This window comes from Eublepharis macularius, chromosome 14 (genome assembly GCF_028583425.1).
Source record: "Eublepharis macularius isolate TG4126 chromosome 14, MPM_Emac_v1.0, whole genome shotgun sequence".
NCBI lineage: Eukaryota > Metazoa > Chordata > Lepidosauria > Squamata > Eublepharidae > Eublepharis > Eublepharis macularius.
In genome coordinates this window covers 69697787-69725257 of record NC_072803.1, presented here as the reverse complement: position 1 = coordinate 69725257, position 27471 = coordinate 69697787, and the positions used below count along the sequence as shown (strand labels likewise).

Here is a 27471-nt window from a genome sequence, read left to right as displayed (position 1 = left end):
AGACTGAGCTCTACGAGGAAAGGCTGAAGGCCTTGGGAATTCTTAGTTTGGAGAAGAGACTGAGGGAGGACATGATTGCTCTCTTTAAATATTTGAAAGGCTGTCATTTGGAAGAGGGCAAGGAGCTGTTCCAGTTGGCAGCAGAGGGTAGGACTTGAAGCAACAGGCTTAATTTACATGGAAAACGGTACCAGCTGGATATTAGGAAAAAAATTTTCACGGTCAGAGTAGGTCAGAGGTGGAATCAGCTGCCTAGGGAGGTGGTGAGCTCCCCCTCATTGGCAGTTTTCAAGAAGAGGCTGGATGAATATTTTTCAGGGATGCTTTAGGCTGATCCTGCACTGGGCAGGGGGTTGGACTAGAAGGTCTGCATGGCCCCTTCCAGCTCTGTGATTCTGTGATTCTGCTGGAATCCCTGCTGTCATCAGGCAAAATAAACACTGATGAGTAACTAGGGTTGGCAGGTGTCTTTTTTTGTTGGACTTCCTGGGGGAAACAGAGTTAAAATACCAGATTCCTGCACAACTGGGCAGGCTGGTGCCTGTGGAGCAACCTGCCAGCTGGCCCACCCAACCTTCTGCGCACCCACAATGACAGCAGTTCTGGAGTATAATTTTACCTTTCATATCACTCCCCCCCCCCTGCCCCACAGTTTCTGCATTTAGAACTGTTTAAATTTCTCTAGAGGAATATTTTAGCAACAGCTCAAGTCTTCTTGTTTGTCACCATATAACAATTGATTGCTGCTCAATACAGTGGTTGTTCCTATTTGAAATAGTTCTTCTTGGAGATAAAAAGGCTTGGCTTTGCCTTTTAACCTCACTTATCCTATTTACTACATCCCTTCATTCAGTTCAACTATTCATTGTACTTCCTCAGTAGCCAAGTATTTAATTTTATATATTTATGGGTTGCTGTTCAAGAATAAAGTTGAAGTTTGGTTAACAAGAAAATGAGTTTGGTGTGAATTGAGCTACCGGGGTAGACGCAGCCAAATATATTCTGTGTTGAGGCCAGAACATATTTTGTGGTGTTTTCTTTTTTTTCTTTTTTAAATTTTTTTAAAAATTTTTAACTAAAAGATAAGGGGTACAGAATATAGGGGATGGGAAAAAGAAATTCATATTATATATGACTAATACATTGCACCTTACAATCTAATATATTTCTTCAATGTGTTCTGCAGATCAGCTGCTTATTTGCAAATTTTCCCATTCATTTTAAATAATGTCCATAAAAATCTTCATCCTATCTGAAAGCTAGGTTTCTTCAGATTTCCTCTGAATCCAGCTATAAAATGGGTCCCAAATGTCATTATATATTGTATTGTCCATCTGTTTCAATAAACTCAACCATTTATCCATTTCAGCTGTCTCGAATCCTTTCAATCAGATTCTCCCGTGGTCTAGGAGCGGGTCAGTCTAGACTGATGGGAAGTAGCTCCTCCTCCTTAGCAGGGTCGGTGGAATCAGACGATCCCCTCTGGGAGGGCTCTTCCCTGGCGCGCAGTTTTTACCGGCCCTGCTCCTGCAGGGAGTCAAATCGTTGTGCTCTGCAGAGCAACGATCCTTAAAAAACAAAAAATAGAAAATAAAAACATTAGTGGATCGCGCAAGACGGATATGTGAGCCGCACTTTCTCAATGAGGAAATTAATCATCTAAACCACGCACTTCAGGCAAATGGCTACTCCAGAAATGAAATCCGAAGAGCAATCAAACCCAGGATGAATCAAACAACCAAGGAAAAACAGTCTCCTACAGGAAAAGTGTTTTTGCCATATATCAAAGGAATTACTGATCAGATGGGAAAGCTTATGAAAAAGCATAACCTTCAAGCAGTATTCAGACCCACCCGAAAAATACAACAGATGCTACAATCAAAAGACAGCAAAAGACAGTAGAGACCCCCTCACCTCTGCAGGAGTATACCGTATACCCTGCAGCTGTGGACAAGTTTACATCGGGACCACAAAGCGTAGCATCCAGACAAGAATAAAAGAACATGAAAGACACTGCAGACTTGGCCATCCTGAAAAATCAGCAGTGGCTGAACATAGCCTAACTCAAACAGGACACAGTATCCTATTCCAGGACACTAAAATACTTGACAACACTTCTAACTACTTTGTCAGATTGCACAGGGAAGCCATTGAAATTCATAAGCATAAACACAATTTCAATAGGAAAGAAGAGACTTTAAGAATGAATAGAGCATGGCTTCCAGCCCTACAAAACACCAGGCTAACAAAATACTCCACAATAGCCCTGCAGAGAAGATTAGCACATCAAGCACCAATCCAGATGCAAAAGAACCTCCTCAGGATACAGTGAAGCCTCCCGCCATCAGCATTCCACACCCTGGGAAACTCTTACAGGATGACTCAGCTCAACCCCACCCCTCCTGAGTAGATACAAATGACCTGCCAACATCTTTTCCACACTGTGACACTGAGAGATCTCTGTCTTTTGGTGCTACGCCTCTGAAGATGCCAGCCACAGCTGCTGGCAAAACGTCAGGAACTACAATGCCAAGACCACGGCAATACAGCCCGGAAAACCCACAACAACCAACTATCTGTTGAGTCATTTTGTGGACCATCTTCCAGAACTCTGCTGCTTTTTTACATGTCCACCACATATGATAATATGAACCCGGGTTACTCTCACATTTCCAACATTTATTTGACATATTTAAAGACATTTTGGCTATCCTAACAGGAGTTAGATGCCATCTATAAAACATTTTGTAAATATTTTCTTTCAAAGAGGCTGCTTTTGACATCCTTAAATTGCCCTTCCACATTTGTGACCATTGCTCTAAGTCAATTGTGTGTCCCACGTTCTCTGCCCATTTTATCGTGGTATCTTTAACTTCCTCCCCCTGCAATTTTACATTTAAAAGCATACTATATAGTTTCTTTATTGTTTTAACATTGGCACCACACATTATCATGTCAATATTCTCGTAGAAGCCCATTACCTTGTCTTTTTTATATCTAGATTCCAGTTGTGCCTGGCCCCACCGTTCCAACTCAATGTCTAACTCTGTCATTTCTTTTGGGTTTTTTAATAGACCACCTGGTTTCAACAGTACCTTGCAGGTAGGGGCTTTCCCCTCTTTCTTCAAGTTAGGTTGTGTAAATGCTTCGATTGGGGAGACCCACAAAGGGATTTTCTCATAAAAGACAGGTCTTATTCCTTCCCAAACCATCACTAATGCCTTCCTTATCCAATGATTTTTAAAGTACTTATGGTATTCCCATTTTTTCATACCAGAGAAATGCATGCCAGCCCATCAAAAAGTCATGTCCTTCCAGGTTCAAAAGTCTTTCGTTTTCCAGGGTAATCCATTCTCTCTGCCAGCTGAGATTTTGTGATGTTTTCTACACACATCTCAGCTGGCAGACTTCCAGTGAGATGGAACTTCTTGTACATCCTCCTGTACGTGTAGGTCAGCTGCTCATTCACTCCTGGATCTCCTCAGCTTCTCCTGAATGCGAATTACTCTGGCTTGTAGGATGGCCCCTTATTTATACTCTGTACACCCAGCTAGCCACACTGATCTAGGCTACCTTCAAACTGGACTGCTGTCATGGGCTACTTGTGGGGCTGTTTCCATTGGTACAATATTCTACATGGAGACTCTTGCCTGAGTTCAGCTGCCCAGAACAAGTATCTCCAGAGCTGAGTTAGCCTGCCCTGGCTACCTCTTTACTTCTGGACTCAGTTCAAAGTGCAGGTTATTAACTTTAAAGCATTTTATCAAACTGCATCTCCAAGTAGACCTGCCATGCAACAGTTAAACTCCTCAGACAGCCTTCTCCGTGTTGTCCGTTCAGCAGCAAGAAGGTCTCGGGCGTAGCCCATTGTAGGCCCAGTCCTGTGGAAGGGCCTACCAGAGTGGGTGCAGAGGGTGTTGTCACCAGCTGTAATCTAGAAGGCACTCAGGATAGTTCGGTTTGGTGGAGTCTAAACTCCACTGTGAGAGCTGGTAAGGTGTGGTGGTTAGAGTGTTGGAGTAGGATCAGTGAGACCCGGGTCTGTCACGAAAGCTTACAGGGTGACCTTGAGTCAGTCTAATTAAGCTCACAATCTAATTTACCTCACAAGGTTGTTGTGAGGATAAAGTGAACAGGAGAAGAAAGATGTATGTCGCTTTGAGTCCCTATTGGGGAGAAAAGTTGGTTATAAATGAGGTAAATAAAATTTAAAATAACTGTTTTGACAGATTTGGCTGTGCTTTTAATCTGTGCTTTCTAACTTGTGTATTGTTTTTATTTTGTTAATCGACTCATTTTTTGTGAGCTTGCAACTTGTGTTATCCATCTTAAGTATAAGGAATGATATAAATATTTTCAATAAACACTCTGCAAATGGGCTTCTGGGTCAGCCTCAGTCCCCTGCACTGGTGGAAGAAACACAGATTCTCGACCCCTCGTGCTGAGATGTTAAGCACTGGCTCATCTGCTGGGAAATTGTCATTTGCAATGAAACCTGTTGTGACTTGTCTTCAAAATTATTTTTCATTTGTCCAAGGCTGTTGGCTTATTGGATTATTAGAAGTAAAGGAAATTGTCTTTCATTTTATTTGTTTGCTGCCTTTGCTCTTACGTCTGCTGGCTTTGCCACTGGTGGAACTTGGCTTCAAGCAACAATTGTGTTTGTTTTTAGGAATAGTCATGCCAGCTCACAGTTTCTCTCCATGGAAACACAGTTCCACTCCTGACAGAAGTGTTATGTACACCTCACTTCTCTAGGTGGTGAGAAGTCCCAGGGACTAGAACTTATCCAGCTTCGTTCCCTTTGAAGGAAGGAACGGTGGAAACTTGGGGTGTTTGCTCTTGCAGCACAGGTGGATCTGCTCATCCCACTTTAGTTTTGCCAGACTGGAACACCCCCAAAGTGCTTCAGCAGGCTCTCTAGCATTGTCTGCCTGCTTCCTTCCAGCATCCAAACTGAACTTCCTTTTCATACAGACACACACCTGCCTGCTCCTCTAGCTAGGCAGAACGCGCACCTCTTCCAAGCCCGGGTGGCCACTTGAACAAAAGCATTTTCTAACAATTAAGGGCCATTAAAGTCGTTAAGCCGAGTTGACACTCCTTTGGCCATGTAGGGTAGACTGAGGCACAGCGAAGCCACAGCCTGCAAAAATATCTGTGTGCTTCAGTAGGATTGTATTTGGAATCCCGTAGAGTTATTCACATGAGCAATGTTGCATCAGTTTGCTGATGTTTTAAAAGACAAGTTTTCGTGAGCAGGAATTGATGAGAGTCTAACATCTTGCTTGTAGGACAGTCCCTGAAAATTCCAAATGCATAATCCCAGGAACAGCCCTCTGGAAACCAATCCCAAGCTTTTTTTTGTTGTTGTTCTTGTGGCCCTTTTAGGCACGTTCTGTCGCCTATAGCATAAATGCTAGACATGATATGTGCAGAACAGGGCAGCTCTGGGTGCAGTTTACTTGTTATTTTAAAGATATAAAAGGAAATGGTTTGTGCTGTGAACTTAATATTGTCTGTTTGTTCTGAGAGTTGATTTTGGGTGGCAGCTGCTCTGATTTTTTTTTAAGGGGCCCGACCAAAGAAGATCCAGAGGAATAACATGAACAACCCTGGGGTCCTTCATTTCCCCCCTGAAAAGGTAATGGGAGATTGTGATGGGAACTGTAAGAGCTGATAATGCTTCTCTTGGCTGCCCTAATGGCTTCTTGGCTCTCTGTGCTAGCCTGCAAATCTGTAATTAGCAGATAACGTTAGAACCAAGAGGGTTAAGCAATGGGAGCTTGAAAGCCACTCTTTCTTGGGAAGCTGCAAGGGCCATGTTTTGACCTTGAGTGCTGTCAAGACTCTTTGTGGGAAAGATGAGAGCTGGGCCTTGTTCTGCCCACCCTTCAGCGGCATTTCAGAGTCCAGGCTTAGTCTCTGGCTGAGAGTTCTTCAGTGTGTTCTAGGAGGCAGAAGTCTAAACCAGCCATGATGCTGTACAAAGCCCAGGCTCAAAATGTTGAAAGTGGCATTGATAAATATCAGCTAACAAAATGAATTGCTATGGTGATCTGCTTTTCTGGGGTATGAAGTTAAGTTCAAGCTGCATGATTAACCCCTGCTGAAAATATGAGATACTTTTCTATACAGCTCCTCTCTCCCTGGACCATTGGCCCTCTCCTTTGCCCATTGCCTTGCAGGTCCATCGGACTTCTGACAAAATGTAGAGTCCCCTGCCCCACTCTTTTGGGTCTTGGCTGCTCTCCCATTCCCATTTCTGGGCCTGATGAAGGCTTCTTTTGCCTCCAGGTTCCCTAAGATAATGCTATTAAAAAGTTTTAAAACTTATTTGCACGATTGTACTCCAACATCATAGTGTCTATTTAAAAACAGCATAGAAATACTATACATAAGAAATGTATTTTTTGCATCTGTGACCATGTTTCTTGCTGTTTCCAGGACCAGAACGGAGAGAGGCATCACCTGACAGTCCTGAAGACCCCTGGAAGAGATTATTTGCCGCTGCCTGCCTTATCCAGTAAACACAGGGAAAGCCAAACCATTTTGGAAACAAAACCTCCAATGTCTAGTGGGTTCCCATTGGAAGCCAGTGATGTCCAAGTCCAGCTGGTAAGACGACAGTGGCATTTTTATTGCTGGAGTCCATCTAAACATGGGAGGGCTGCTTTTCTTCCAGGCTTCATTAGTGCTTATTGTGTTGTATTAGATAGAAAAGATATACAAAGCACACCCAAATAAACAAATTTCAGGTGGGTAGCCTTGTTGGTCTGCAGTAGAACAGCACAAATTGAGTCTAGTAGTACCTTAAGGATTTTCAGGATATGAGCTTTCAAGAGTCACAGCTCCTTATTCAGAGTTCTACTTGAATCTGATTAAAGGAGCTTTGACTCTTGAGAGTTTATACTCTGAAAATCTTGGTGGTCTCTAAGGTGCCACTGGACTCGAATCTTGCTGTTTCAAAGAAACACAAAAATCCAAAGGGAAACGCCCCAGAAACCCCACACTCTACAATAAATATATCAAAATGAATTTAATTACAGTGACATTCCCATTGTATAAATACAAGAGTATACAAATTTTCATAAAGTATTGCACAAGTTCATTCAATGATACAAATCGTACAGTAACTTATATACAAATCCATACATCTCCCAAAATACTGTTAGTAGCAAACGCCAGTTCCTTTTGCACAGCTAAATCCTCTCCCTTGTAGACTGTTTGAGAGGAAATAATACTTAAATCCGTACTCGTCCTACATGTGAAGACGACAAAGTAACGAGTTCAAAGCAGCCGTTAATACAACTGTGAATATTCAAAGCGGCTAATTCCAAAATGCACATACAGGATCCCCCGCAGGATCTCCCGGTAGATGGCAACGAGCCCACCAGCTACAGTTGCTCGTTTCGGTTTCCCTTCATCCTGGCCTCCTTTATAACAGTCAAGATCACAATTTCCGAACTGATTCACCCATGGCAACGCTTTCCCTTTTCAATTAGTGCTAATTCACAGCTGTGAATATCTTTTGGTGTCTGTGTTGTAATCCTGTAATCTGCCTTGAGTTTCAGCAAAAAAAGATGAATAAAAATAAAATAAATGAGTACTTAACTTGTGGAATTTGTTTTCAGTTATCTAGTGCTGGTCACAAGCGTAAATGGTTTAAAAAGGGAATTAGACAGATTCATGGAGGGGGGAGGCCCATCAATGGCTACGAGCCGTGGCGAGTGAAGGGAACCTCTGTAAACGGAGGCAGCCAACCTCTGCATGCTGGTGCTGGGAGGCGGCCCTGGGGGAAGGCCCCCACCTCTGTGCCCTGTTTGCTGCAAAATGGTTGGCCACAGTGTGAAACAGGCTGCTGGACCACTAGAGTCTGACCCAGCAGGACTCTCCTCCTCACCCCACCCCACCCTCCAGTAAAACTGTGTAGTAAAAGGAGTTGGATCAAACTAGCCTCAGGAGCATCTTTGCAAGCCAGGGAAAATAGGATTCATGGCATTTCAGTGTCCCCTTTTGAAAGGAAGAATGGAACAGCTGAGTTCTACAGAGTCTGGTTCTGGATTGTCTGACTGCAGAAAGCCAGTTCTGGGTTGTGCTATCATTGTTTTTTTTCTTATTCTTTCCAGAAAATCAAGCGAGTCCCTTCAGAAGAGGAGGGCTTCTTTGACTTGCTGAGTAAATTCCAGAGCAACCGAATGGATGACCAGCGCTGTACATTGGAGGAACGCCAGAATAAAACAGGGGAAGCTTCCACTGTGCCGCGGCCTGTCCTGGAGGAAAGAATATGTAAGCACAGGCCGGGCCGCTCTGTTTGTTACAGCAGGCAGGAAAGGCACGCGGCCTCTCCTCCCCTAAGAGCTTTGGAAGGGCAGACCCAGAGGCAGGCCACATGGTGGGGCGAGCCCTGTAGAGGGTTTGCGGGAACACACAGCAGTTGCCTGTGGGGTAAACACACCTGTGAAGACTCCCCCAGAAGCATCCATGGCCCCATTTCTGCCTTGCCTCCTCTTGGCTTGTTCTTCTTATGCTTGTTTATTTCTCACATAGCCCATCTTTCTCACTGAAATTCAAGGCAGATAACGCCATTAAAAATGGTGCAATAAGAACACCATGTGACATACTACCAACAATGCAATAAAACTGGATTCCAAAATTAGAGTAAAATAGTAAAAAGTCCAGTAGCACCTTTATTGAGGCATAAGCTTTCAAAAACTACAGCTCTCTTCGTCAAATGCAAAATTAGAGTACATTAAAAACAGTATAATGCAAATCTAAAAAAGTATAATAAATACAAGAGCAAAGCAACAAAATGGGATTACAGAACTGGAGAAATATTACAGCAGCAATCAGAGCCCATATTTCCAGAGGCATATTTATCTTGCTGCTTTTTCCCTCCTTCCTCCCTGTTTTGCTTTCTTCCTTTTCTGCCCCGTGTCTTTGTCAGCTTTGGTGGGGAGATAGGAGTTTAAGAATCCGATGGTAACGTAATGTTCCGTTTTTGAAAAAGCTTTTAACAGGCAAAAGGAACCTGCCTGTCCCCAGGAAGCTGTCTTGCTTCCAGGGCCGCCTGGCTGCTCGGCATCCGCCACCTCCTGAGCCCAGCTATTGGTCAGCCGGGGCTCCAAGGGAGAGTGCCTAACAAGCCTGCGGGGTTTACTGCCAAAGAATGTTGTGCAGACCGGACGTGCAAGCAGCTTTTCACAAGGGTTTGATGAAGAATGCACACAGGCAGTGTAAACATGTCTTCTCTCTCTCTTTTTTTTTTTAAATAATTTTTTTAATTAAGCTTTATAACATACAACAAATAGAAATCAACGATGAACATCAACTGTAACACAACAACTAATCAATAATAGTTTACAAGTTTTGAAGAATATGAACATTACAATAACTTTTAAACAAAGCATACATAATATTACCAAATATCAGAAAACTGAGTCAACGTCTGAGCAATTCTTATTTTGGGATGTAAATCGTGCATGTCTATAAATTCAAGAAAAGGGAACCATTTGTCATAGAAATTAGACCTGGCAGGAAAGCGTTCAGCATTGAGGAGATTGTCATCAATTTTATCCAGGGTGAAACGGTCCCATGTCTTAGAGAGCCACATCTCTTTAGTTGGCACTTTCTTTAGTTTCCAGACTGAAGCTGTCGCTGATTTTGCTGCAACTAAAAAAATTGCTATAAGATTCCTGATAGCTTTTGGGATCTGCGGAATATTCCATTGGTCTAGAAATATCATTGAAGGCGATAATGGAATATCGTAACTCGTAATCTGTTTTATTACTTCCAATATTTCTTTCCAAAATGTGGCTATCCGTGGACAACCCCACCAACAATGAGAGAAGGATCCTACCTCATTGCAACCCTTCCAACACAGGGGAGAGCAAGAGGATGATACTGTAGACAATCTTTTAGGGTCTTCTCTCGTTTGAGAGGTTTGTATGGATGTTTCATACGAGAAGAGCTGCCCCCACCCCCTACGTTATTCATTATGTCGGGGGCAAGTGAGCACAGCGGGGAGTGGGGACTGAACAGCACAGCAGAAGGAGCTGCTTGGCACAGCTGCGGCGTCTCTTCCAGATGCAAGAGGAGGTTGGCGAGGGGGAGGCGAGGCGGGAGACAGCTAAGAATTTCCTGCATTGTGCAGGGGGTTGAACTAAATGATTGATGGGCCCCTTCCAGCTCTCTTTTTCTATGTCAGATATTAATGTATTGTATTGTCGAAGGCTTTCACGGCCGGAGAACGATGGTTGTTGGGGGTTTTCCGGGCTGTATTGCCGTGGTCTTGGCATTGTAGTTCCTGACGTTTCGCCAGCAGCTGTGGCTGGCATCTTCAGAGGTGTAGCACCAAAAGACAGAGATCTCTCAGTGTCACAGTGTGGAAAAGATGTAGGTCATTTGCATCTACTCAGGAGGGGTGGGGTTGAGCTGAGTCATTCTGTAAGAGTTTCCCAGGGTGTGGAATGCTAATGGCGGGAGGCTTCACTGAGTCATTCTGTAAGAGTTTCCCAGGGTGTGGAATGCTAATGGCGGGAGGCTTCACTGTATCCTGAGGAGGTTCTTTTGCATATGGATTGGTGCTTGATGTGCTAATCTTCTCTGCAGGGCTATTGTCGGGTGTGGAGTGTTTTGTTGGCCTGGTGTTTTTCAGAACTGGAGCCCATGCTCTGTTCATTCTTAAGGTTTCTTCTTTCCTGTTGAAGTTTTGCTTATGCTTGTGAATTTCAATGGCTTCCCTGTGCAGTCTGACAAAGTAGTTGGAAGTGTTGTCCAGTATTTTGGTGTCCTGGAATAAGATACTGTGCCCTGTTTGAGTTAGGCTATGTTCAGCCACTGCTGATTTTTCAGGCTGTCCAAGTCTGCAGTGTCTTTCATGTTCTTTTATTCTTGTCTGGATGCTACGCTTTGTGGTCCCGATGTAAACTTGTCCACAGCTGCAGGGTATACGGTATACCGCGCTTTCTCAATGAGGAAATTAATCATCTAAACCACGCACTTCAGGCAAATGGCTACTCCAGAAATGAAATCCGAAGAGCAATCAAACCCAGGATGAATCAAACAACCAAGGAAAAACAGTCACCTACAGGAAAAGTGTTTTTGCCATATATCAAAGGAATTACTGATCAGATGGGAAAGCTTATGAAAAAGCATAACCTTCAAGCAGTATTCAGACCCACCCGAAAAATACAACAGATGCTACGATCAGCAAAAGACAGCAGAGACCCCCTCACCTCTGCAGGAGTATACCGGGAAAGATATATTTGGGGGAAAGATATATTGGCAACTTTTTTCTCCCAGATGAATGCAACAGGAGTCATGCCATCTGTTTGGATACATGCTATCATTATACCAGTTTATAAGAGTGGGGACAAAGCAGACTCGCCCAATTACAGGCCAATTAGCCTTTTATGCGTGGTCGGGAAACTCTGTGCTCTGTCTCTTTACTATTCACTTTTGAACTGGCTGAAAACTAATAAAATCCTGGGGAGGGAACAGCCTGGTTTTAGAACTGGTACACTACATTTCTTAATTATCAACTGTACAACAAAGAACCTGGGAATTCTTGCTGCCGCCTTCATGGATTTGAAGGTGGCTTTTGATAGTGTACCCTGTGCCAGATTGTGGCATAATCTAAAATCAACATCTATTGACAAGAGACTTTTAGCTTTGATTGAGATTCTGTATTCTAACCCCACTGCACAAGTCCACTATGGGTTGGACGGACAACTTACCAATGTAATTTCCCTACAGCAAGGAGTGTGAGGTAGGGGTGGGCGTGCGCGTGTGCGCGTGCACATGCGCGTACATGCGCTGGCCCCTTTATTGTTTAACTCATATATTAATGATGAGTTCTGCCATCTCCTCCCAGAATCGCTGTTCTCAATATATTGCTAGCTACAGGGTAGCTATCGTCAGTAAAAAATCTCATGCACACTGTAAGTGGGAAATTCATGGTAAAAACATCAAGGAGGTCCCCTGTTTTAAATTCGCAGGGGGTTGGTTTGATCAAATATTAACTTGGTCAGTGCAAGCTAGCTACAACAGCAACATCTCTAATCTGTCCCTTCTTTTATTCCTCTGGGGCTCAATATATTCCATCAGCCATTAAACTCTTCAATGCCAAGATGGCTGCACAAAGTTTATATGAGGCGTATATTTAGATCGATAAAATAGGCAAGTCCTTTGATTCAATTCTTCTTAAATTCCTACAGTCTATTTCTGGAATTCCAGATTGTGTAGCGGAGGTCATCCTCCCGAATTGGGACAATCATCTCTTGAAGCTTGAGCTTGGATGAAGGGTTTTCCCCTAAAAGTTAAAATCATACACTCTGACATCCAAGAGGGCTACCTTGGCTTGATTAGAGAGGACACGTTTGTTTCCCATTGGGATAGACTTTCAGAGCAATGACTGCAGCTCCAAAGTCTTTCCCTGGATTCCTTCCATTCAGTCACCAGACAGGAAGCTATGAGCATGATTAAAAACTGTTTATTTAGGTATGACTATAACAGCACTATTTGTAGAGCATGACGTGTTTGCTCTACGCCATTTGTTGGTATTCTTCCACCTGGTCAGCTTCCTGGCTATTGTTCATCTTTGGCTGTTCTTTGGTATAGGCATGCATTATGTTGGCACGCCTTCCCACCTAGAGTTCTGCAAGGGCAGTCTCATAGGGTACCATACTCTGACAGACTATGCGACCATGGTGGCGGTAGTTTGGACACTGTATCACCTGACCTTTTAATGCGGCTATTTTTCTGAGGCTAGGAATCTTTTAATATTTCCTTTGCTCCAAAATATAGTTCATATGGAGACATGACCTCTTTTATTAGAAGACTAGCTTGATGCCCGTGCTTCACTACGGTATTTAACTACTTTAAGTCCAATTATAATACTTATGGGTATGTAACATTTTTTGGTTGGGGGGGCGGGTTGAGTTGGTTTTGTAGTATAATAGCATAGTATCCGAGCTTCACAAAAGTATTTGAATAAAGCGAAGTGTGTTGATGCCGAAAACTGATGAAGTGAAATTCAAAACATAACAGTTATTTAAGAGTGGTTGTTGTGGGTTTTCTGGGCTGTATTGCCGTGGTCTTGGCATTGTAGTTCCTGACGTTTCGCCAGCAGCTGTGGCTGGCATCTTCAGAGGTGTAGCACCAAAAGACAGAGATCTCTCAGTGTCTATTTTCTGGGCTCAGAAAAGATTGTAGCGCAATAAATACAGTGAAAAATATGTACAACCTTTTTTTTTTTTGCTACTGAAGGACCACTTTGTAGACCACATTGGTGGTTTCCCCCTCAGGTGATAGGACCACCAGGCTGCTGGGTGAGCTCCCTCTGCAGCAGGCCACCTAGAACTGCCCATGTGAGAAGCAGACCTCCCTCAAGTCAGTTCCTGCCACCTTCAGTGTCTGCCCCTGGGACTTGTTGATTGTCATAGCAAAGCAGGTCTTGAGGGGGAACTACAGTCTCTTAAATTCAAAGGAGTTCTCTGATGGTATGAGTGGTATGCATGTGTGCCATTCTGACCCCCCCCCCCAGAAAGACAAGGCTGCCATCATTAATGAAACACAACCCCCTTAGCTCCAAAGTGCGGGAAACCACCAGTGAAGTCTACAAAGAGGTCCTTCAGGAGAAAAATAAGGTTGTACGTATTTTTCACTTTATTTCTTGCATAACAATCTAATCCTTTTAAAAATCTCTTCAATAAATGTTACATTTCGAAATTCACTTCATCAGTTTTAGGCATCAACATGCTTCGCTTTATTCAAACACTTTTGTGAAGCTTGGGAACTATGCTATTATACTACAAAACCAACTCAACCCCCCCACCCCCCCCAAACCAAAAACATTACCTACCCATAAATATTATAACTGGATTTAAAGTAGTTAAATACCATAGCGAAGCACGGGTATCAAGCTAGTTATATGTGTAGATAATAGGAGACCCATCACTCTTTCAGTTGCAAAATTTTATGCGCTTGTGATTGATTTTCTCAACCATTTAAATGCTGTCTAGTTTTTTATATTTTAGTAATCTGCTTAAAACTATTAAGTTAAGGAGCAGTAAGATGTAGAGGCAGAGAGAAATGACACAGTGTAGGGTCAATACAATCCATGGCTGGAGCATTCAGTAAATGGTCAATAAAGAATACACTAGGGCAAGTACTGCAGAAATTTGAAAACAAGCAAAAAAAACCCAGAAAGACAACTGAAAACAACTTATCTCTAATGTGTCTCTTCTCCTTCAGTGGGGGAAGGCATCCAAGCTGGTTAGGTCACGCTTCCTCTTGCTTCAGGCAGGGCTATGCAAATTTGTGTATGCCTTCCAGGGACAGGGCAAGAGGTCCCTCCCCTTTGAATAGCCCTGCCGCTCCAGGAGGAAGCTAGAGTCTAGCTCTAACTACTTAGAGAACAAAATGCAGGAAGAAGTTATCCATTTGTTCAGTCAGGCAGTGATGGAAAGCATAGTCCCCAAGAAATCAGGGTACTGGAGGGCTATAATAAACTTAAAAGATCTCAATCTCTAGGTGATGCAACAAAAATTCCAAATGGAATCCCTGCAATCCATTTTACAATCACTACAGCAGGGAGACTTCCTAATGCGCTTGGACCTCAAGGAAGCCTACGTACACATTCCCACACTCCCATCATCCAGGAAGTACCTTCGGTTTGCCTTCAGGGAACAGCACTATCAGTACAAGGCTCTCCCCTTCAGTCTGTCCTCATCACCAAGGGTATTTACAAAGGTAATAATAAGTACCTTGGTGGCAGCCTTGAGACAACAGGAGATACGCGCGTACTCCTATTTTGATGATATCCGAATAAGGGCACCGGAAAGGGTGAGGTGCAACTCACACACACACACAGACAGTAGTTCACTTTCTCCAAGACCATGGTTTTCTGATAAACAGTCAAAAGGGTCAGATGCTGCCATCACAGAGCATAATACATCTGGGAGCCAAGACAGACACACTATAATAGCAAAGGTTTACCTGCCATTGGAAAGGATGGCAAAAATAAAAAAAACCCTTGTAACAACCTTCCTACGTCAAAACAGCACAACTGTTGGGGTCTGTTCATATCAACGATAAACTTAGTGACTTGGGCAAAATTCCATGCAAGAACACTACAGTGGACCCTAATCCCTTCTCAACGGGACATAAAGGAGAAAAGACACAGAATCATAGCGCTGAATACTGCGTTAAAGAACTCTCTAAAATGGTGGACATCACTGACCCATCTATCACAGGGAGTTCCCCTTTGCCAGACCCGATAAGTCACAGTGATGACAGATGCCAGCCTAAGGGGCCCACTGCCTAGGCAAGGGGGTTCAGGGGAAGTGGTCACAGAGATGGAACAGCATAAACTGGTTGGAGCTCAGAGCAATAGAACTGGCGTTAATAGCCTTTCAGAAACAGATTCAAAGGAATATAGTGTCGAAGGCTTTCACGGCCGGAGAACAATGGTTGTTGTGGATTTTCTGGGCTGTATAGCCGTGGTCTTGGCAACATCAGGAACTACAATGCCAAGACCACAGCTATACAGCCCAGAAAATCCACAACAACCAAGATTCAAAGGAAGTTCGTGCTGGTAAGAACAGACACCATAACAGCAAAGGCACACATGTCACGGGGAAACAAAAGCTCTTCTTCTGCCTCAGGAAGCAATCCAGACTTTTGAATGGGCAGAGAAACACCTATAGGGTCTAAAGGCTCAACATATTCAAGGAATGTTAAACACATGAGCTAACTGGTTGAGCCAGCAATATGTGGACCAGGCGGAGTGGCCTCTGAACAACCAGGTGTTCCAAGACATCACCAGACGTTATGGAACACCAGGGGTGGACCTGCTCACATCGGCCAAGAACAGGAGAGTGTCAAGGTTCCTGTCCAGGCTCAAAGAGAAGGAGGCAGAAGGAATAGATGCTCTATATCAGACCTGGCTGAAGAGCCTACTTTACGCCTTTCCCTCCTTACCAATCATCACCAGAGTGCTGGCCAAGATAAGACAGGAAAAAGCAGACATCATTCTGTTAGCCCCATACTGACCAAGGAGAGCCTGGTTTTCATGTGTCTCGAATGTCTAACCTTCTTCCGTGACCACTTCCCTCTTAAGAGGAATTTACCAGGAAGAAGGGGAAAGTCCATCGAAAATTCTGCTGGCCCTCCTTGCTTGCATCTGCCTCCCTGCCCGTCCCCCTTGGCATTTTGAGTTGCATCTCTTAGCCTGATGATTATCATCCTGCTGCCTTGGAAGCCTGAAACAGGGAAGGAAAGAAAAAGAGACAAAAACATGTTCTGCAGCATTTTGACCTGTAAAAGGAGTTTGTACTTAGCCTCTGAACATTTGCAAAGTGCAAATTCAAAGTTCACATTGTACAGTGTAAAATTATTACAGATACCTGGGGTGATACGTCATTCTACCGCATCCAAAGCTATGTAAGCTAGCAAGTGGCCTGCTGTGCCAATGAATGCTGTATTTTTAATTGGTTTATTGTAAATAACGCTTTAAACCCTTGGCTTCTCTTCCTGGATCGTAATGTTACCCTTTCTTTCCCACCTGCCAGCTCAGTCCTTGTCCATGGCCTCTCCACAGACTGAGGAGCTCTTTGACCTCATTGCCAGCTCCCAGAGTCGGCGGCTCAATGACCAGCGCGCAAGCGTGGAGAGCCTGCCCGGCCTGCGCATCACACCGAACAACTTGGGCCATCTCCACAGGGAAGGTGATTTGCAAGAGCCCGGCGACGATTTCTTCAACATGCTCATCAAATGCCAGGTCTGTTGATACTGCAGAACCTCCTGGAACGGAGGTAAGACTGTGGGCCAAACTACATGTTACAGCTGCCACAGGGACTTGCAGCAGAATGCCAGGTGCAAATTCCCCGTAGGAGCTCAATTTACAAATGCCATGGGGGTCCAATTCTAGATAGAACCATGACACAGTGACAAGAGGGCTAATACCTCCCCTCCCCACGTACACCATTTCCCAGACATGAAACGGTGCCAAGAGAGCATTATTTGCCCTGTTGGGAGACTGCATGTGCAAAAGCCCCCTCCCCAGGGCAAATAACACTCCTTAGGGTCATTTTGGGTCAGAAAACAGCACGAGGGGAATGCAGGATCTCCTCCTCCCCCTGAGCTACAGTCCCAACCAGCATCAGACTCCTGCCATCTTCTAAACTGACTTCCCTTCGGGACTCTGCAGCTGGCCTCCTACCGCCAGTCTCCCCAGCAACCAGGCGGCAGGTGTAACATGTAGTTCATTTCCAGTCTTCTGTTCAGGCAAACACGGGGCTGCTCATGCACAGGCCCGCCAACTGGTAGGACTGTGTAGCTTTAAATCTACACGGGGGCACCTGTCCCCTCCCAGTGCTTCTGCATGGCCTTCCCACCCAAACAACCCACACTTCAGGAGGGGCAGTGCCTCATTCACTCAGTTCCTCTTTTGCCATCACACCAAGAAGAACATGTTTAGCAAGCTTGTCGTTAGGGGAGTCTTCTTTGAGTGGATCACTACCTTTTCAGCACCTGTAAGGAAAGAAGGGGCGGGGGGAGATGCAAGCCCAGTTTTCCAGCCTGTCAAGATCATCTTGTATCCTATTCCTTACTCTGTCTTCAACCATATTTGCTACCCCTCCCAGTTTAATATCATCTGCAAATTTAATAAGCATTCCCTCGATTCCTTCATCTGAATCTTTTATAAAAATCTTGAACAGAACAGGTCCCAGGACTAATCCCTGAGGAACTCTACTTGTCACTCTTCTCCTAGAGGATGAGGAACCATTAACTAGCATTCTTTGGGTGCCATCTGTCAACCAGTTACAGATCCACCTAATCGTAATAGGATCCAAACCACATTTTACCAACTTGTCAACAAGGATATTATGTGGAACCTTATCAAAAGCCTTTCTTGAAATCAAGATAAACTGTGTTTACATGCTCTTTACAGCATGCTCAGGAGGCAACGACATTTCCAAATGAAGCCAAAGTTTCACCTTCCCTAGCATGCCATCTCTGCTGCCCAGGTACCCAGAACCAGAAGGACATCAGACAGCCACCCCCTGGGGCTTGTTTCTGGCATCAAAAATATACCAGCTGTGATCACTGTGTTTCCACATCCAATTGCCACTGACAGACTTATTCTCCAGGAGCTGACGTGGTCCTGTTTTAAAGCAAAGTATGCCAGCACCTTCACCCTCCATTCAGCACCCTCTTTTCCTGCATCCTTCTCTCCTTCCCACCCACCAGCCAACCTACCTTTATCTGCCCCCCTGCCTTCAACTTTCCCTTCTTCCATCTCCCAACAGCCTCTCCCTGGAAAACAGTTGGCAATTCGCAGGGTGCTAGTCGCTGGGCTGGGCCTAGTTTTGTGGTGCCAGCTGGGCTGGGCCCAGTTGCATGATGAGGAACATGGAAGGACTTGGGGGCACCTCATTTCCCCCTCTATTCCACTTCCTGTTTCCTCTTTCCCTCCTCCTGGCAGCTCCCATGAGCTAAAACTTCCCCTGCCTCCTTCTCTGCTTCCCACTCATTAACCAACTTACCTTTTATCTGCCCCCCATCTTCAGCTATACTTATTTGCTTCATTATACCCTGCCTTTCTCCACAATGAGGTTCCAAAGCAGATTACACACACACACACACACACACACACCAGCTTTTCCTGCAGACGAGGGGAAGTCAGGCTTTTCTAAGATTTGTAGAAAGATCTCTCTTGTCTGTCCATGACCTCAGTCTCTGCCAGATTTGCCCAGTTTCTCTCCCCTTCCTGAAGTTTAGTTTATTTGCTCCTCTGCAGTCATCCCGCATAGACGACCAGAGGTGTGCTCCACCCAGCTCCATCCCCCATGGCCCCACTGTGCCAGACGAGGATTTCTTCAGCCTCATCCAGCGTGTCCAAGCCAAGCGCATAGATGAGCAGCGGGTGGACCTGGCCTCTGCTCCGGAGGAGGAGACAGAAGAGCCTCCAGCTGAGGAAGAGCAGCTGGACCAGCAGCCCAAGCCCAGCTCCAGCTAAGGGGCCGGTGCAGGAGAGAGGACGCGACCCCGATCTGGCGTGCCGCCCACCAGACTGCTGAGTCCTGCCCCCCCCCCCCCGCCCCGGGCACCCAGCAGTTCCCTTTTGTGCCACCTCACCTTGGAGAAAAGGGCAGAGGGTGGTGAACACATGGCTGCATCTTGCCCTGCCCTCTGCTGTACTCAGAAGTGGCTACACAACAAGACAAGGTCATCCCGGTCAGTGGGACCGGGAATACGAACTTTTTCTAGAAGATGAGCTTTCTCTTCAGCCCAGCCTCATCTCTTGACGAAGAACAGTGCTAAGAACAGCAATGGTGTGTGTGTGTGTGTGTGTGTGTGTGTGTGTGTGTGTGTGTGTGTGTGTGTGTGTGTGTGTGTGTGTGTGTGTGTGTGTGTGTGTGTGTGAGAGAGAGAGAGAGAGAGAGAGAGAGAGAGAGAGAGAGAGAGAGAGAGAGAACTGTTGCATTGATAGTATTAGAAACATTAATGGAGGATAAACCTGTCATTGGCTATCAGTCTCGATAACAAAGAATGGAAGTGTCTTAACAACATGGTGGGGTCAGTCTTTGCCTTCATGCCATGTTTTCCAATGCCAGGAAGCCTTTGCTTGGACTAGGAGGGACTGATGCAGCAAGCCGACTCAGACTTTTGTGCCAATGGGTAAACTCGCCCTTGTGCCAGCGAGTAAGCCATAAGCAAGCTTTGGGATACCTGAATGGTGCAGCCAAGCACATCGGCTCTCCAGTTTGTGCTCCAGCTCCTATAAATCTCAGTTCTGGGCCTGGACAATTCAGTTTTGGAATTCTCATAAAAATGGTGGTAATCAGAACGTTATCTGCAAACAAGCTTGTTTTGCATGAACTGGCTTTGCTTTTGTCTCAGCTCAGCATTTGAGTTCTCAAAAATAAATGGGTTTAGTCTTTGTGGAGGGGAAGCCGCAGCAGCAAGCCAAGGGGGCTGGTGCCAACAGGAGCTATGGGCAGCGTGAAGCTGAAGTGGGCGCTTCCAGTACTACCAGGAGGACCCTCTGCTGCCCATCAAATAATTCCGCTGTTCAGAAGGACACTTTGGCCAGCAAGTTGGCTTGGAGTTGTAATCCTTCTCATAATTCTTTTTCAAGCTGATTACATATAAAATTCATTGCTGAGTAGGAGGCTCTGTTACCTTTCAGCCTTAATTGCCAATTAAAGGAATTTTAATTTAAAATAATTTATGATACACTCAGCTCTTGCACATTTTTAGCTTGGTTTATTTAATTTATTTGTTTCACTTCATTTTTACTCCACCTTTCTCCCAACAGGGATGCAAAGTGGCTTGCATCTTTCTGCTTGCCTCCATTCCATCCTCACAACAACCCTGTGAGGTAGGTTAGGCTGAATATGTGTGACTGGCCCAAGGTCACCCCCCAAACTTTCATGGCAGAGTAGAGATTCAAATCCAGGTCTCCCAGGTACTAGACTGATACTCTAACCACTACACCGCACTGGGGGTGGGCAAACACCTCTTCCTACCCTGGCCCTGTTGGATGCATTTGAACTCCTTAGTAGGGGTATACACCAAAAACAAAACAAAAAAAACCCCTGGAAATCTGGATCTGAGTTTAGAGATCCCCCCAAAAGCTGGTATTTCTGAAATTCAGGAAGGATTCCCTGATCTAGTTAAGACAGAGCAGAGAATCCCAGATTTATCGGGCCATGATTCCCTGTGGGGAAAACGGGGGAGTGTCCAGGAGGTTGTGGGGGAGGGGAATCTTTCAAGCAGTCTCCACCAAATTTGCAGGAAACCTATTCCTGACTGACCTCTAAAGACCACTCAAATTTCCGGAAGATTGGACCCTGGGGTCCAATTCTACGGGCCCCTGAAGAAGGTGCTCCCAACCACTCTCCATTGTTTCCTATGGGGGAAACATTTCCAAGCAGGCTCTCAAGCACAAACGCGTGAGCAAGCCTGCCAGGGGCACACTCCCAACTGCAACGTCGACCCAGAGGAAGTCTAGCAGAACCAAATTGACACAAGGGAATGGATGGAATCCCCCCAGAACCAAAGTGAATCAAGGGGACCAACTTCAAACCAGAGAATCACATCAAAACAGAGTTCATTGTCGGTCTTCTGTGCATTCCCACATGGGACTGCGCTTGCGCAGGCCTACCAACCAGAGGATTTGTAGCTAATTTTTACCACTAGAGGGCGCTCGAAGCCTCCCAGAGTGCAGGCACAGCTGTTTTCATGCAAAAACAGCCTCTACCCAGGAGGCGTGGCACCCTCTGCCCTCAGTTCCTCTTTTGCCGCTGCCGTGAGAGGTTTGGTAGCTGGAGCTGTTCGTGAGTTCTACCTTCTGTCTTCACCCAGAAAAAGGAAAATAGAATTGCTCTTAGAGGAGCCATGGCTGATAAAGCCCTGTTCAAGTTTGCTCTAAATGCAACACCAAGATGGCAAAGACGGACGGGCATTTGCTCTGTCTCTTTTGCTTGGGTGAGGGGCACAACAATCAGGCATTTAAAATCTGTTGGGCTTTCACCCTGAAAGCAAGAACAGAGAGGCCCTCCCATTTGAAAGCGGCACTTTGGAAGAAAGCCATGGCCATGGAAAGCCCAAAGCCTAAAGCTGCAGGAGCAATCCAGGCTGAGAGCACCGCGGGATAGTTGGACCTCACCCTGAAGCCACTGCCCCAGCCGTCTCAGTCGGAACCGACGCCAGCACAAATCCAAATGTCCTCATGAGAGCCGTCAAGCCAGTCTGACTCTGGTCGGAACCGTAAGTGGCAGTTGGAGCCGAGATTGCGCAGATTGCACACTCAGACCCGCAGACGTTTCAGAGCCAACGTTCGAAATCAACACACTCAACTCGTCTGGTGCCCGCAACGCCCACTCTGGTGCAGGCTCAAGCCTCGACCTCGGCATCAGATCTGATCCTTTTGGAACCACCAAGAAAAAAGCGGGCTAAACCAAGCATGGCTCTAGCAAGGAGCCAAGCAGGGTCGACCAGGTGCGGGACCGACATTTGTTGGATCTGGAGATACTGGAACCTCCGAGGACTCCCTCGCCAAGGTCCAGATCATCCTCTGTGACATCTTCTATGGAGGAGGGTGAGATTCTGAGAAAGAAATCACTCAGAAGAAGTCATCACACTCACTTGGAATGGGGCTACTCAAGTGGACACTCCTTGAGATTCTACCCTGACATAGATATTGGGGAACCTTTCCACATAGAGTCAGTGATCTCCTACGGGTCCTTCTACAAACCATCGAGGAGACCTCACTCTATCCCAGAGTCTGCAATGGCCTACCAACTTCGAGACCTGGAACTTGGACCCTCTGGGGGTGAAGCAAGCCCAGGAGGTCCTTCGGACCCGTCCCCCAACAAGACCTTGGGGGACCATTGCGAAAAGTCTCCTACTGAGGACTTCAGGTCCTATACTGAGTTGCTTCAGAGGATGGCCAAAGCGTTAGAGATTGACATAACATCTCTGGACCCCAAACATAAGGACAAGATCCTGCGGCACCTGTACTCAGGGTCTGCAGCTAACGTGACCTTCCCTGCCATTGAGGGCTTCGTGGACCTCATGGACTCCTTATGCGAGAAGCCAGCCTCAAATCCACCTTCAACTAAGAAGGTGGAGGCGCTCTACAAGACACAGGATGATTCATGCCCCTTCCTCTTGATTCACCCCCCTCCTTCATTAGTGACCGAAGAGATGCAATCTCGCCAAAGGCAAGGGTCGCATTCTGTGCCTTCGGACAAGGAGGGAAAGAAGTTGGATGCTATTGGAAGGAAGATATATGCATCTGCTGCTCTGGCCATCAAGATCTCCAAGTATGCCGCGATGATGGCTGCTTATCAAATCTTCTTGTGTGGGAAAGTGACAGCTTTCCATGATAAACTCCCTAAGGAACAAAAGCCACTAGCCAAAGTCATACGGGAGGAGGCCTTGAGGCTAGCAAGGCACCAGATGAACTCGGGCTGGAACACGGCTGATTCTGTGACCAGAGCACTGACTTTGGTGATCATCCTCTGAAGGCATGCTTGGCTTCGATCTACAGCTCTACCAGTCGACACCAGGAACAAGGCGGAGGACCTCCCTTTTGAGGGTAAATCCCTCTTTTTGGAAAAGACAGCTGACTACCTTTCACAGAAAAGGAAGGATAGACTGACAGCCAGGTCATATGGTGTTCTCCCACCAATGCAACAGAGCTCGGGGAAACCATAATATAGGCACCAGCCTTACTACAAAGGCAGACCATATAGGTACCAGCCCTATGTGTATCCACAGAACCGGTCATATCAAGTGAGCAAAGGGGGTCCCCCCCCAAGAGGAAGCATGGCTAACAGGGCTAGTTCGAGCTCTCCACCCCAACCTGGCAAAGATCAGCAGCAGAATGTGCCAAAACAGTTCTGACTAGACTGGGACTCTGAGCCAGTTTTGGGGGACAGGTTGTTTATTATGTAACCTGGTCCCTTGTCACCACAGATGTTTGGGCTCTTAACATCATTGAGAATGGTTATAAAATTGAGTTCTCTTACCTGCATCTTCCTGGTAAATCACCTCCTGACACACGACCTGAACTCTTGGCTGAGCTAGAGGCACTCATTTAAAAGGGGGCTGTGCAGCAGGTGTCCAACAAGCAGGAGCGGTTAGGCTTCTATTCGAACTTCTTCCTAGTGGAGAAGGATTGGGGTTTCAGACCCATTCTGGATTTAAGACAGTTGAATGAGTTCATAGAAGTACAGAAATTTAGGATGACCACGTTAAGTGCGGTGATGACTTTACTGCCCCCTAATATTTGGTTCGCAGTGATTGACCTGAAGGATGCATATTTTCATATAGCCATCCACCCCTCCCACAGGAATTATCTGAGGTTTCCGTGTGCTGATAAGATATAGCGATACCGTGTGCTTCCCTTAGGGCTTTCTATGGCCCCTAGGGTTTTTACTAAATACGTAGTGGTGGTGGTTGCCCACCTTAGGATGCTGGGTTGTTCCATCGATCCATACTTAGATGGCTGGTTGATTTCAGCCATGTCGGAAGATGATCTGAATAGACAAGTGTCACTAACACTAAATACCTGTTCAGATTTGGGACTGATAGTTAACCATAAGAAGTCTAGATTAGTACCATCTAGACAAGTACAATTCATAGGTGCAGTCCTCGCTGCTTCACTGAACAAAGCATTCTTACCCGTTGACCAGGCTTCGAAAATTAAGGATATGGTTAGGATGTTCATGAAACAGAGGTTTCAGTCTGCTAGGCGAATCCAGATGTTATTAGGCCTTGTGGCCCTCTACCACAGCGGTCACACCCCTGGCCAGGTTGCGTATGAGGGAGCTTCAACTTTGGTTTATATCTGTTTAACATGCCTCAATTCATAGTCAGGAAAGAAAGTTTAGTATTCCTAGACTGGTTCTTAAGAGCCTGAGCTGGTGGTTAGTCGACGATAATCTGATGCAAGGGATATCCTTTGGCTCACCTCGCATAGACATAACTGTTACCATGGACACATCTACTGCTGGGTGGGGTGCACATTGTGGGAGACTTACAGCCCATGGTACATGGTCCTGGGAAGAGCTCTTCCTACACATTAACGTGCTAGAGCTGCGAGCTATACGTTTTGCCCTGACAGATATGGTCAGGGGCAAAAGGGTGTAGGTGCTGATGGACAACAGCACAGCTATGTTCTACATGAACAAGCAAGGGGGAACGTCTCACCACCTGTGCCTCAAGGCGGTTGCCTTATGGAAGTGGGCCATAGAACATGGTGTACATGTTCAAGCAGTGCACATACCGAGTGCAGAAAATGTGCTCGCATACAGACTGAGCAGGATCAGCTCAAACTCCCACGGGTGGTCCACATGAAACCGCTATATCAGACCTTATTTGCAGAATGGGGCTTACTGGATAGAGACTTGTTCGTTACCAGGGTAAACAGAAAGGCCCCTCTGTTCTGTTCCAGAGGGGGCTCAGATCCGGGTTCCCTAGGGGACACTTTTCAGGTTACATGGTCCAAGAGTCTGTTTTACGCGTTTCCTCCTATCCCGCTGATTTCAAGGATGGTGAGCAAAATGCAAGCAGAAAGGATGACAGCCATAGTTGTGACACCCTTTTGGCCCAGACAACCCTGGTTCCATTGCTTACATCAGATGACGAACCAAACCTTCAAACACCTACCCAGGGAACCGGACTTGATCCTATGTCAAGGGGTGCATCACCATGCTCTAAACAAACTCAGACTGACAGCTTGGCTACTGAGGCAGTAGGGCAGTTGTCGTCCAGAGTGGCAGAGGTCATTTAGAATGCCAAGAGACTGTCAGCCAGAAAGTCTTATGACTACAAACGGGAGAAATTTACAGTCTGGGTGACACAGAAAGGGGTTGACCCTTTCACCTGTCCCCTGGCTCTAATCTTAGAATGCTTGTTAGATATGAAGAATGCAGGACTTTCCATGTCCTCTATTACAGTCTACCTAGCAGCGATTTTGGCCTTCCATGCCCCAGTCGATAAGAAGTCTGTATTTTCTCACTACACCTCAAAGCTATTCATGAAGGGTTTTTTTGAACCTTTTTCCTCCAACAGGGAGGATAGTTCCACAATGGTCATTGCAACTAGTGTTATCTAAACTGTTATCATGCCCATTTGAGCCGCTGGTGACCTGCCACCTCAGGGAACTCTCCATGAAGGTGGCAATTTTGGTTGTAATAACATCGGCTAGGAGGGTTAGTGAGCTAGCAGCTCTGTCAATGGACCAGCCTTTCCTTAAAATACATAATGAGAAGGTGGTCCTGAGACCTAGGCTGGAGTTTTTGCCTAAAGTGGTGTCGCGTTTTCATGTGATGCAGGAGCTGTCACTCCCAGTGTTCTTTCCTAACCCGGGGGATGAGGCATAGAGAACGCTCCGCAGCCTAGATGTTAGGAGGGCTATCCTTTTTTTACCTAGACCGTACTAAGGCCTTCCATATAGATAGACAACTGTTCGTTTGTTATGCAGGCCCAAAGAAAGGGAAGAGATCGAGTGCTCAAATCATTGCACAATGGGTTGTGCAGACTATTAGATTGTGTTACAGGAATGCCAACTTACCTAGTCCTTTGGGAGTCCGTGCGCATTCCATGAGGTCAGAGGTGACATCGATGGTGTTTGTCAGGTCTTGCCAGATAAGTCCCCAAGCGCTTTATTCAGACACTCATGTAAAAGTTAAAGTTGCTTTATTAGAGATGTATCAGTATCAAGGTGCTCAGACAGGGTCATTGGCAGAAGTGACGAAAGGTGGATGAGCAGTGTTAATTATAGGGGAACGTTCCTGCCCCTGGGAATGGGAGACCGTTAGGGTTTTGGCGCGAAGGGTCCAGGCTTGCGGGGAGAAGGGAACAGGGAGAGATGAGTTCATCACAGTTCTCAGAGAGGACTGGCTCCAGCTGGCACTTCAAGGCCACGTTCTCAAGCCGGCTGGGAAAACGAAAGCAAAACACCTGCGAGCTAAGCAACCTAATTGCAACCAAGTAGCAAGTAGGAGCCCTTTATACATTCTCAGAGGATCGGGACATTATGCAAACATCCAGTCATGGCAGATATACAGGGGTGTATCTGACAGCATTCCTGAAAGGAGTCCCTCTGCTGGACATATGCAGGGCAGCGATTTGGTTGTTGGCGGACACTTTTGTGAGGCACGACGCCCTAGACGTCCTTGACAGACAAGAGACAACAGCGGGCACAGCCATCCTGCAATCCATCTTTCGCTGAAGAGGAGACTCCACCGTGCAGGTGAGAAGCTTGTTGATCTCCCATGTGGGGATGCACAGAAGACCAACGATGAAAACAGGGCTGCACTTACCTATAACTGTTGTTCACTGAGGTCTTCTGTGCAGGCACACATGCCCTCCCTCCTTCCCCACTGGTGCTCTTCATGCTGAGGAGTGCGGCGGCAAGAGGAGCTGGGGGCAGAGGGTGCCGTGCCTCCCGGTTAGGGGCTGTTTTGGTGGAGAAACAGCCACGCCTGCACTCTGGGAGGCGTCGAGCGCCCTCTAGTGGTAAAAATTAGCTACAAATCCTCCGGCTGGTAGGCCTGCGCAAGCGCAGTCCCATGTGGGAATGCACAGAAGACCTCAATGAACAACAGTTACAGGTAAGTGCAACCCTGTTTTCTATCCATATCAAACTGAAGCAAGGGACACAGTTGCAACTTAGCCCCACAGAACCAGTGTCACTCACAGAAGCCAGGCAGACAAGGAGAGGTCCTACACAGATTGACTACTCACTCCCCTCTTCTCCCCCTTCCCTCTTGGAAAATAGTGGGAGAAGCCCAGGAAGGCTGAAGTCATGTTTCCCAGGTTTACCCAGATTTATCTGAGGGTCTGAATTCAGGTTCCCAGATCAGATCTGGGATTCTCTGGTTTGAATCAGGAAAGCCAGAGTTTGCTGGATCAGCCAAAATCCTGCTTTTTATCCCGGATCTGGAT

General features: G+C 46.0%; 1 protein-coding gene and 1 long non-coding RNA gene across 4 annotated transcripts in view; one reads left to right on the top strand and one right to left on the bottom strand.

Moving 5' to 3' along the window:
- The window catches only part of GPSM1 (G protein signaling modulator 1), an 85131-nt gene extending 64894 nt beyond the window's left edge, over positions 1–20237 (top strand). For all 3 annotated transcript variants that reach the window (XM_054997289.1, XM_054997288.1, XM_054997290.1), the window contains exons 10-14: positions 5574–5644; positions 6448–6618; positions 8130–8289; positions 16575–16783; positions 18806–20237. In XM_054997289.1, coding sequence (XP_054853264.1) covers positions 5574–5644; positions 6448–6618; positions 8130–8289; positions 16575–16783; positions 18806–19024 — 830 coding nt within the window. In that variant the 3' untranslated portion in view covers positions 19025–20237. The remainder of the gene's footprint in view (positions 1–5573; positions 5645–6447; positions 6619–8129; positions 8290–16574; positions 16784–18805) is intronic.
- Positions 1118–27471, bottom strand: LOC129341936 (uncharacterized). Its single transcript, XR_008598179.1, has 4 exons — positions 26096–27471; positions 23547–23681; positions 16134–16265; positions 1118–1568 (listed from the first exon to the last, which is right to left on the bottom strand). It is a non-coding gene; the product is annotated as an uncharacterized LOC129341936 (long non-coding RNA).